Below are 12,577 nucleotides of genomic sequence, written 5' to 3' on the forward strand. Positions count from 1 at the left end.
TGCGTAGAATTATAACTAATGGGAAATTACACGCTTAAGGTTTGACTTTTGCAAACATTCCCTTCAGGACTTAAAGCATATTAACACAGAAACAGACTAATTGCAGACAGACACATGCTGAAAATATGCAAGAAATACATTATGGATATTTTGCGCTGGAAGACCAGGCTGGTGAATGCAAGAATGGAAGGAACAGCACAGCAATGGGAAACAGCTTGATTATTCTTACTTTTAGCCACACTATTGACTTTCAATAAATTTAACCTAAGCACATGTGGTCCACATCCTGTTGTTGGGTTGGAGAAAAGATCTCCAACTGACTTCACTTCAACTATTATTATCTCACGTGAATAAACTCTTTTGAATTTACACCTGTGTAGCTAGGATGAGAATGTGTATCAGCAACATTGCAGACACTGGCACTAAAGCTCCCTTGCTCTTAAATTAATCTAATTTACTCCACTGGCATCCCTGTGCCCAGGAGCAGTTGTGGGTGAAGGGGTAAAAAACACAAGTGTAATAATCATAATTTGGGAAACGTACCAGCCAGATTCTTTACAAACGTTACATGTAAATAATGGAAATGGGTACAGAAGAAGAAAAAAACATGATCAAAAAGTATATTTTGCTCTTATTTAACTTCTTGATTTGATTTGAACCACAGACTAGAATTATCCATGATTTTACCTGAAGAGTGAAGCCTTGAAAATACAACCTATCTAAACCACACATAAAGAGTCTGAAAACAATACCTGATCGAACAACTCGAACAGTTTAGCACTGGGCTGGTGAATCGTGCAGATGATGGACCTGCCACCCTGAGCTAAAGCCTTCATCAGAGAGACCACCTGAAAACACGATGCGCTATCCAAACCACTGAATAAAAAGAAATGTTTGTTATCCACAAGTCCACAGGCACCATTCAAAGCTAGCGCACGTATTTGCTACCTCTGCCTCTCACTATTATCCTTTTATAAATTTTCTCTGTAGCAGTTTAATTTTATCATATACCAACCTTATGCTTTTATTTCTCCATCAGTCTTTTAATTAAGCTGGAAGCATGCCTGAGAATGAAAAATAGACTATTCTCAAAGCTGCCTTAAGGGACTTCTACATTTTAGGATTGAAGATTTAAATGCTCCCAACTTTAATGAACAGATACGTATTCATAGCTCTCCCAGCCTTTCCAGACTGGGATCACAGACTTTGATTCTAAATATGCCACATTCATTATTAAAAGTCACACTTTAAAATGCTTATATTCAAGCTATCTTTTCTTGAAAAAAAAGAAGAAAACTCATGCCACAATCTGGAAATATTTTCCTCTCTCCCTTCCTGTTTCAGTTTGTGTCTCCCTTAAAAATCATTTGTTGCATGATCTGGCAGTTACAGCAGTGACCCAAGGCACTAAGCACCTAAATCAAATTACTTCTTGTGGCATCACTCAGTTCTTACAGGCAACACAAAATGAGCCTTTTCCAAGGACTTAAGAGGTCAATAACCTTTCTGCAGCACTGTTCTACCATATAAAGCAGTATTTGCCTATCTTTAATTTTTGGCAATGAAGTACCTGGTTGGTTCATCAAAAAACATGACAGGAGGATTGTTCACCAGCTCCAAAGCAATGGCAAGACGCTTTCTCTGGCCTCCAGAAAGACTCCCAGTCCTTGTATTGGCACATGTCAGCAAACCAAGGGCTGTCAATATTTCCTTTACCTAGAGGAAACACAACAATGCATCATCTAAATTTGTTACACAGAAGAAAAGCCTCTTTACTGATTTTCATGGAGTATGTAAACTAGCTCATGACTTTGTTTCACAATCCATATACCAAAGACTTTTTCCACCTAATGTAGGATTTATTAGATTCAGTGGGGCTTAACAATCTACCGTTTACTATTTTGACCCAAATTCTACTTGTTTGCCCTATATGACCTGTCTCAGTAAGGAAACTCTGGCTGTGAAAATGAGAGGAAATCAGTTCTTCTGCATCATCCCCTGGATATGCTGGATATGGCACAGATATCAAAACAGCTCTGCAGCATGTGAGAAGTTACTATATAGTGAAACCAAGAAGCTTTTTCAATAGAACTTCTAGGCTCTATGTACATGGGACTGGAGAACTTTGTAACAAAAACAGTGGCTTCTATGGAGCAATGACTTGCTCTTATCCCATCTGTTCTTCACAGACTACTCTTTAAAAGGCAGACACTGATTTTAAGTGTTTCATTCTCCTCAGAGCCAGTTCAGTTATCACACAGGCTTTCAGACGTTTGGGATTTCCTCAAGGCACAGCCCCAGGAAGGGCACAGCTTGTCCCAGGATCTCAGGAGCAAAAGAAGAACAATCCCAGCTGCTATGAATTTCTGGTTTCAATGATTGTAGATCTGGCCTGGTAGATCCATATGAGGAAAATAGCTCTTTGGCATCAGTAAAAACATGAACATAAAAGTGAGCAAATCCAAGCCACCTTGCTCATGCAATTAAAAACTCTACCACTTAAAAGGTAGAAAGAAAGCCCAGATATTTAACACTTCACTGAAGTATGGGAAGAGGAGCCTGTCATTTTTTTGAAGTAATGTTGTTTGGATGGAGGGAGTTTTCAAAAAAGGGTGGCTGACATGGTAAAAAAAATCATTAGACCAAGTAGGGCCTGACCCTGCATTTGTCCTGATTTTCATTTCTAGGAGCTTTCAGTGATAGGGAGTGAAAAAAAGAACAAGCCCTACTAGCCCTCGTCCTCAGAGGGAGGATCCAAATGACATCCTTCCCTTTATCTCTAGGAAAGATGCTAAGGGACATGAGCAGCACTAGCTAGGTCAACTAGAAACATAAACTATGGTTCAGTGGAAGATTTTTCACTTGTCTCTATTTCAAACAAGCATCTGTAATGGTGATAACACAAGTGCAAAAATTCGTAATATTTATCTATGGTAAACATTTACTTTACAATTTACAACAATAAAATGAATGATGTAGTCCAGCACAGGCCAGTAACACTAACCAGAAAATGACTGCCCTTCTCGTATGTCTTGAATAAAGGCATACAGCAAAGATTTTTCCTCAAAGAGTTCTTTGTAAATACAGTAACAGAGTGGACAAGTGAATTGACCTGCTTGGCCTAGCTTACTAAAGTGTAAATGAATTAAGACTTTCAAAGTACAAATAAAATTAACAGCTGTTTCTAGACAGATGTATTTTCCAATGAGAAAAAAACAAAATCTGTGGTTAGCTTATGAAAAAAATAACAATAAAACTTGAGAGAATCGAAGCAATCTTAAACTGCCAAAGATACGTTGATTCTTTTAAGTTTCCCTCTCTGGAGCTCTTTCTGGTTCTTAAGGGTCTCTGAGACTGAAGAAATGCCAAATGTTCCAATTTGGAAATAAATATATTTGAGGTTATGATTTATTCTACCATTACAAGTCCACTGCAATTCAATATTAGATAAAAATATCTGCTTTACAGATCTCACTTCATGGACTTCTCTGACATCCCCAGAAATGCTCTGTTTGATGGACACTATACATACCATTTCTCTCCTGCCTTCATCCTTCTCTTGAAGTTTCAGATGAGCAGATACCTGCAATGCAACACAACGGAATTTGATTTTTAACTGGTCTGAAGCACAGCAACCAGTTAAAGCAGATGTCTCAGGCACAACATCCCAACGTACTGTTGAAACAACTTTCAACCCAGTCAAGAAAGTTTAAGTTGAACTATAATGTTCAAATTACAAGAATCACATATGCCTGTGCACTAGGTAACTGAGTATAATCTGATTTAAGCAACCACTCAAGCATCTGACAAAAAACATATTAGAAAGAAAGGCCATTCTGCAAGTCAAAGAGCTTGGGAGGAAGATGAGGGAGTCATGTCTTTTGCATAGCCACTGACTTCCCAGGCAATGCTAGAATCACAGTTTATTGGTGCTCTATCCATATTCTAAGGATAACCAAACTGCCATTCTCCAGCATGTGAACAAATAAGTACAGAAATAAATAATCTTGTAAAAGATGTCATTGGCTATCCTAAGAGGCAGCTCCACAAAACATTATGACTAACCCTTATTAGAAGCAAATAAACTGTTAACTAATTTATTTTTTGTCAGAGCCCTGACTGATTAATTTAGACAGCAAGTATCATCTGGGACCAATTCTACAAAAGTGGTCCTATGGGATTCTGACTAGAATGTTCACATAAACAAAAGAGAAGAAAAATTTCCTCACAGAGAAGAGCCTTTGCAGAAGATTAGCCATATAAAAATTACTGTGATTTCTTCTGGCCTTAAAACTTGTGAGCTGATGCTAGCATACAGTATGAGCAAGCTTAGACTTATTTTGATAACACCCTCTGAGAAAAACTGCCTCATTCTCTCAAACTGATCAAAAGGCAATTCTAGACTGCTTGGTCAAGCCAGCAATTAGTAAACTTCTTAATGCTACGAAAAGCAGTAAGAAGAATTTATGTTCCCTGTAAATCTTGAGATTATTCTGTTCCTGTTGGCTTCCTGCGAAGAACCAGGAGAGATTTTATACAATACCTTTATTTTAAAATGGGCCCAGAGGAGTAGAAGTAGCAGAGAGACCATGCTCAAGTCAAAATAGCAGTCAGAACATAGAAGGTGGGGAGACAGAGAGAGACAAGGATACTCATCCACCACACTAAAAAGCCTCATTCTGTGCAGCATTTCAGGTTCCACTCTCTAGAAGGTCTAAGGAGTAGAGCTGTAGATCTTTCAAATCCTACTGCTGGTCACAAATTGAAAATGGTAAAGCTAAGGAAGCTCAGACAACCCCCCTAGGAGGATGAGCCTTAAATGGAATTCAAGGCATCATCAAAGTCCAAGCACTTTCATTGAGTGGGATTAGACAGAGATAACAGCTCGTGCCATTACCAGGCATAAGAACATAGGCACAGGACACAAAGATTTTTCCATTTTCTCCATCCTGAATGAATGAAAAAGCTCACCATCATAGCTTCCTGGACAGTCAGATGAGGAAGGAGCATGTCATCTTGCATGATGTAGCAGGAGACTTTGCGAAAAGAGCGTAAGTCACGAGGCTGTCCATTGATGAGAATTTCTCCTTTCATTCCTGTCTCTCTGAAAGGAGCCAAGAAAACAAACAGGGGTGAATTTTGCCTTCGCTTGTGCTGTTACAGGCCTCGCTTCAAGTGTGTATAAAATGTGATTTAAAAAATAGCACAAATGTAAGACATTGAGTCAGATTTGTTACACAGCTAGAAAGGACATTGTTTTTGTGTGTGTTTTGGACTTTAAATTGCTTCTCATCATTGGATCAGACCTGTTAACAGATATATCTAAAGTGACCAGAACAGGACAAAAAGAAAAGATATAAGCAGTAAGAATCTCATTCAAAATCTGTGAAATACATGTTTTCACCATACACTGGGGTAAGATTTCTTCTGCTGTTTTCCCCAGGGAGCCATGAGGCTAGCTGATCTTATTTGGGATTTTCATTGTTACTGACCTGTATCCTGCCAGAATGTTCATGAGTGTTGACTTCCCAGCTCCTGAAGGACCCATAATTGCAACAAGTTCTCCACTGCTGAATTTCCCTGAAATTCCTTTCAAAAGGGTCTTATAGCCTGAAAGAAGAAATAAAAGTTTCCTGAACCCTTCACAATCATGTTTGGGGAACAATGAAAGTTCATTTCCACTAAACAATGATGACAAACAGGCATTAGCAGATACCTACTGAGAGGTTGATGCTAAGATCAACACACTGCAATAACTATCAAAAGCCAAATTCTGAGTGGCAGCAGCAGCCTCCTCCTGCTACACAAGGATCATGTTAAGATTCCGGGATCACACACTCTTGATTCACTCTAGGAAAATTTTCTAACAGGGCTAAGAAGCCTTGCTGCCATTTTATAAGTATCTTCTCAGACTATTTTACTAGGAGGTTGGCATTTCCATTAAAATACCTAGAACCTCAAAGGTAACATTAACTCCACAGCCTTGGAGTAGACTGCCCTCCAATCACTGCAGTTTCAAAGCCAAAATTCTGCCCTCTCATCAATACAACTACTTCTTGGAAAGTAATAGCCACAATCTCAAAGGCAAAGCCCTACGTTTTTCTTCATTCCCCCCTAAAAGAGGTATGACAAGAAACACAGCAAAAAGAGACATACAGATGGACCATAAGGACTCTCTTACCAGAGGAACTGTAAAGGCTTGTCTAGACAGGGAGACTGATCACAATAACTCTGTAAAAATAATTCCTAGGGAAATACTTACTCCAGATTAAGAACATGCAAGGTTTTTTCTCATTTAGATTAATCCACCTCAGAAGGTCATGCCACAATAATAATGTCCCAGGCAAAGCTGCTCCAGAATAACCAAATCCAAATATCTCACCTTATTCCTGACTAAATTACCTTTGTCAACAAACCTTAATTTAAACCCCAAACTCCCTGTTGCTCTAGGTGTAAGCAAACTGGACTCCAATGAGAATTCTAGATTTGGACTTAGTTGCTTTCATCTTGTCCTGTATGATTCCCATTTGATGGCATAAGCACACTGGGGAGGGTGGAAAGAACCCTGACTGGCATCTAAATTCTTAAGGATCTCTTTCCCTTTTATTTTTTTTGCTTGCTTACTTTAATTACCAGTGTTTTTATTTAAAACATTTAATAATAAATAAGTTAAATAAGGTGTCACAAACCAATCTCATATTAAAACCAAAAAGAGTAGAAGATTCATTTCAACTCAGTGTTGTGATCTGGCAATCCATTTTGCATACACAGGCAACATTTATATTCCACATGTAAACCTCTCCCAGTCCTGCAATTATCATTAGCATAGGTTGTATCTGGATATTGAAATGCTGTAAAAAAAGAAAATCACATTGTCTGCAAGCTCCTAGAAAATGAATGGTGGATTATATTCTTTTGATTTCTCTTTCTTCCCAACTCCACAATTTCTTGCTTTCCTTTCATCCTCTCTTAGCACTCTTTATTCTTTCTCTAGTCTCAGTTCACTCTTTCAATGGCACAGTAAGCAAACTTTTGCACCAAAACCATTAATGTTATACTGCCATGAAGCCTCCCAAATCCACAGCAAATAATTCTTGAGTATTCCCCAGCCCAGGGGCAAAGCAGCAGCCACAAAAACTCTGTCTAGAAATATCTGATCCTATTATTTTCACAGCAAATGTCCTAGAAAATGTGACTGACCAAATCTCTCAAAGTAACCAGTTTTTTAAGTGCCTTTTTTAAAAACAGTAATTTTTCATTCTAAAATCCTGTCCTGGACCTGAACAAAACTACTTGTTTGGAAGCTATGCGATATTAGGGATATGTAAACAGCAGCGTAGTCACACTGCCTGTTAATGGCACAAGTCCTAGGAACAAAAGCAAAGGTGATCTATCAAAAGGAACAGCTATTTTGAAGAGAGAAATCCAAGAGAACTTATCCCTCATGCCAATGTCACCACCCAAACCAGCATCTGAAGGAAAAGTGCAAGGAAGAGATGAGACATTTCAAACATGACAATATTTATTAAATAAATTTTACAGGGGCATGTGGTGACAGGACAAAGAAGTGTGGTTGTAGGCTGACAAGGGGGGGAAATTGGATTAGATGCTGGGAAAAAGGTCTTTACTATCAGGGTGGTGAGACACTGGCACAGGTTGCCCAGAGAATTCGTGGCTGCTCCATCGCTTTCAAGGTCAGGTTGGATGGGGCTTTGAGCAACCTAGACCAGTGGAAGGTGTCCCTGCCAATGGCAGGGGGCTGGAACTGGGTAAGCTTTAAGGTCCCTTCTGACCTAAACCATTCTATGATTCTATGATAAATGTGACCTACAGAGACAAAGTCCTTTATACTATCCCTTAAGTGTAATGACAACCAGTTACCTCCCAAGCCTATTAAATTTGTAAGGGACACAAACACTAGACTGTACCACCAATTATTTGTATGATGCACCCACCACATGAACAAGTTATGTACAGCTGGGAAACTCTCACACTGGTCAAAAGCTGGCCAGGTTGGCCTGTCATTAACTTCCACTGGGATAGGGTTTCTTTCACTAGGTCCCACATGTAGTGCACAGGGTAAAGCAGACACTGGTGTCCATCTCTGGTCCCTGTCTGCCCTGCAAAGCAGTTCAACAGGATAGAATATCCCATGGCAACTCCATTACAATTTCTATTATATGGAAATCTGACCCAGATCACCAGGGTAAAGACTTCTTGTCAGTTTCATAATAGTCAACTCATGGCGAGTTTCACTATCACGACAGTAAATATTGCTCAAACTTATAGGGGAGCATAAAGAATGCATATTGCCATGAACACTGAGGGAAGTACAACCTAAAATACACCTCACTGTCTGAAAACATGTATCAACATGCATACCATTACCTAAAACTGAAGCCTTTCCTCTCACTACATATGAGATTTAACATTACATTCATTAAAGTCACTTTTCCAAACATAATTTCACAAATGATAACCAGTTTACCTTTAACTGCAGTATCTTCCCCCTCATTGCCTGCACTTGTTTCTGCCCCTCTGGTGTAATTTTAAGTATCCTACACACAATGTTAAATCAGAGAAGGACAAATCTCAGCAACTCATTTGCAAAACAGCAGAGGAAGATGATTTATGAAGAAACAGAAAACACTTATGAATTTTAGATCAGGATCCCAATCACTGGCATTTTAACTTACTACAAACTCAAAACCATCTCTTCTTTTGACTGGAAGCACGTAAGAAGCCTTTCCATTACAAAGGTTAATTTAGCAAACCGACAAAAGGATTTGACATTGTAGCTGCAGTGTAGTGCCCAGTATAATCCTTTATAAGGAATTAGTCCATAAGTAACTACAGCCTTCTCTTTCAGAATATCGAGGCTAATCTTTAACTGAATCAGTTGACCTAAAACTTCTACATCAGCCACATGTCTTTCACGAGAAACAGATTATGCATTCAGAGGGGATTGTATTCTTACAGTATAGGGACTGTTTTATAGCCATCTGCCGTATATTAGGAATTTCTGACAACCTTCAATCCCAGTTTACCTGACCTACCTCGTTTTCCTTAGGCCACCAGTACATGATCTGTGCAGTAAGTTTTGGTACCCCAGAGTTTAATGAGAGGCTGAACCTCAAAGCACACTCCCCCCAAGATAAATGCATATTACAGGCCGTTCAGTTTGAGCACCACAGTGGCTGTATCCTTTTGGACTGGACTTACATCAAGACCAAGTTTAGCATCATGACTTTCAGTAACTTCTCAAAAACCTGTTTTAAATTACAACGCAAAAGAGCTTGGATGCTTTCAGTTTTCCAGAATTCCCTCCCAGAGTTACAGCGACCTCATCCTCAAAACTGTATTTAGGGACTGAGGTGTAAGAGAATCCAAATGCCAGTTTTCATGAACTACTTGAAATACAAATTTGTCAATAGGACATTAATACACCATCACCAACCAGAATCAGCACTCAGCATTTTCCTCAGTCCAACCCACTAAATATAGAATACAAAAAGTAAGAAATCAAAGCTGAAACAGAAAATTCAAGTGGTGCAAAGTTTTCTGGTCTTAATTTCACCTCACATTACATTCCGGAGTTCAACTGCTTCTCCTGAAAAGTGAAATATGTTTCGTTTTCCCGTGTTACAATTTCCCATGGAAAGCAAACTCCAGGCACTATGATATTAGACCGGATTCACAGCCAGAAATATATGACTAGCCTGAACAGACCCCTATTCAAGAGGTAGATTTCCCTCACTGCCTGGCTGCAGCACAAAGCCCACAGCAGCCCCTTCTTTAATGAGTTGATAGGGTGACCTCTTGCCTTTGATGAAGATGCTAAGGGAGTTGTCGTTGCTCAAGTCACCAAAGTTTTTGCTAACGTATTCAGCAAGGGAGAAATGTGTTGATGGTTTTATCTGCTTCCTTATGGGTTTTACAAGGATTTCTGGGAAGATGTGGTTTTACGATTCTCACAATAACTATGATTAACCTGGAAAGAAGTAAGCCACCCCCTCCTCATACTTAGGGTAGGAGTGCATGTTTATGAATGTGACTGAAACAGGACCAAAAAAAATCATAACCAGAACTCACTCCTGCTCTTACAGTGAATCTCCTCAGGTAAATACTGTCTCTAGGTTTCTGACTAAAATGCTTTAATCATTTGCAATTCACTGAAAGTAATATACTCATCTGTTACTCAAAGAAATGTCACGCAGGCTGCTAGAAGTTTCTAGGTGTTGTAGCCTAATTCTGCATCCATCAATAGGCAGCAAGAACACATCTTTGGTCCCAGGTGAGCACTGCAGGCTTTCCCTGCTCACTGCAATTAGAGCAGGATTTGCCCTTCCCCATACATCTGAACTGTTTTATCACAAACTCTTCTGAAGGTAGGAAATATCTGTCAGTGCCCTCCAAAAAACCGCTGGCCTGAAATTGCTCTAAGGTTTTACTACAGAAAATAAGGTAATATAGGACATTCCATCTCAAACAGCTCAAGTTTGGCAAAACTATAAACGACTGAAAACCAAGCCAAAAAATAAGCAACATTTGACACTTGTATGTCAAAACTGAAGAAATCATAGCCTACTCTTTCCACACTCTCTACCTGAATCCAGGTAGAAGTGCACAATTTCTTTATTTTTAAAAAAATTATATGATAAATGTATTTCTGCATCTTTTTGTGGTGCCTTTTAAAATGGGGTTTGATGTATTCCCAATTAGAAACATCCAGCTGGATATACAGAAGACACGTCTGGCAAGTACTATGTTACTAATGTGCCTTACTTTGATACCTTCAACAAGCAAGATGATTTTTAAACAACAATCTAAATTTCAATACACAAATTTGTTCTTTTACAGCACCGTCAATCAAATTGTTTATTAAATCATGATAACAAACTGCAGCAGTTTCTCGGCCCTATGTACTGACCCTGTTCCAATAAAGAAACTCAATTTTCCTATTCTAAAATTTATAGGCTGAACTGTCATCTCATTTTCTTCACATTTCAATCAAAAACACCATGCCAAAGTCAAGGGAATTCTCCAGCACAAAACCTGAATAAAGGAAAATGGAATCAAGAGGTCACATCCAGATCTTTCCCCTTGAGGCAGGAGTAGGCAGTCCTCCTATTATGGAAGAATGCTCCGAGCAAATTCATGACTTTGCTGCTCGACAGCTGAAGACATTTGCTTGGATTACCTACTGCACAAAAACACAAGAAAGGGAAAAACAGGCTAACCCAGTCATATATCATATTAAAGGGAAAGTTAGTGACTTACAGATGAGAGAAAGCTTCCAGAAGTCCATCCAGACATAGAAAAGGCCCTCATATCTGTCAGATATTTCATTTATAGACTCTTTAGATTTAGATCAGAAAACTGAACAGCTGAGAAAAGCTGGCAGAAACTCTACTGAGAAAAAGAGAAGCACAAGACCAGAAACACCACGCACACACACAGAGATAACAGCCCAAGGCCAGATTTATACTAGAAACATTTGTAGATGTAATAAAACATTGACTAGGAAATGTATTTCTTTATAATTTTTACTTCAGCAAAAGCCTTTTCCATACACCTAGATCTAAATATGTCAACAAAAAATCCTCTTCTCTGATCTTTCTCAATCTATTATTCACTTTGTACACCTCAGCCCCTGTTCGTATTCCTGAGAAAAAGCCACCATCATAGCAAAACATGCTTGCTAGTAGAGACTACGCCAATCTGCTTCATCTAATAGTGTTTTAATCCTGTGGGGCAGGCACAAGCAGGGAGTGGCAGCATAGAGATTAATGTGAAGCTCCTCGAGAAAACTACACCAGATCACTGTCCCATGGAGTCTCTCTTGGTCCCCTCATGCTTTACTTCCTCTGTTTCTCTCCTGCACTGAGTAACAACCTTCTTAAACCCCAGAAGCAAGTATGCATTTAGGGTAGACCAGCAGGCTGACACTGCAGAGCACTGAGGGCAGTCACAGTAAATATCTTGCATTTATTCTGCTGCTATGGAGCGCACAGTCATGACCACATAGTCTACCTGCCCATGTAAAGATAGGTTCCTTTAAGTAATGTAATTGTGTATGTAAATTCATTCCTTATGATCAATAGTTCCACTCTACAACTGAGCAGTCAGCCAGCCATCTAGTCTGTGCACGTAAATATGACAGCTGGGAGATTCACAGAGTGACTAGTAGCTGTTGCGAGGTCATGGCCCAGTTTGTGGGTCTGGGCTATTCAGAGCAGTTTGCTTTTATACAGTTTAAGAAGTAGCAATAGAAGATGATATTGCTACTGAAGCGAGCAGTGTACTTCTGCCCTTTCTCCCCAGGACACATTCCCATCACTTTGCCTGAGCTGACTTTCAAGTGCACCTACAGAACCAGTGAGGACATCAAGCCCATCCACCTGGAAACCGTACCTGGGAAATTAAGAACAAAAAGGGCTTATTTCTACCTGCATGGGCTGCAGGACTGTCACTGCCAGGACAAGATGGCATGGCTCGCAAGGAGGGAAGAAAGGGGGGACAGCCCTTGTAGCAGCTGGGGACCTTCTGGCAGCTTGTGCCACCCAGGAATCTGTCT

The 12,577-nt window shown here is 39.5% G+C and overlaps 1 protein-coding gene across 1 annotated transcript in view; it reads right to left on the reverse strand.

Annotated features, from left to right (window-relative positions):
- Window positions 1-12,577, reverse strand: part of ABCG1 (ATP binding cassette subfamily G member 1) — a 48,803-nt gene that overhangs the window by 8,370 nt on the left and 27,856 nt on the right. Inside the window, exons 3-7 of the mRNA XM_061453513.1 lie at window positions 5,493-5,610; window positions 4,972-5,104; window positions 3,533-3,583; window positions 1,571-1,716; window positions 753-876 (exon numbers count right to left, since the gene is read on the reverse strand). Of these exons, the coding sequence (XP_061309497.1) occupies window positions 753-876; window positions 1,571-1,716; window positions 3,533-3,583; window positions 4,972-5,104; window positions 5,493-5,610 (572 nt within the window). The remainder of the gene's footprint in view (window positions 1-752; window positions 877-1,570; window positions 1,717-3,532; window positions 3,584-4,971; window positions 5,105-5,492; window positions 5,611-12,577) is intronic.

This window comes from Pezoporus flaviventris, unplaced genomic scaffold, assembly GCF_033815535.1.
Source record: "Pezoporus flaviventris isolate CSIRO_AGI_PZ_B2104156 unplaced genomic scaffold, CSIRO_AGI_Pfla_v1 ptg000015l, whole genome shotgun sequence".
Lineage (NCBI taxonomy): Eukaryota > Metazoa > Chordata > Aves > Psittaciformes > Psittacidae > Pezoporus > Pezoporus flaviventris.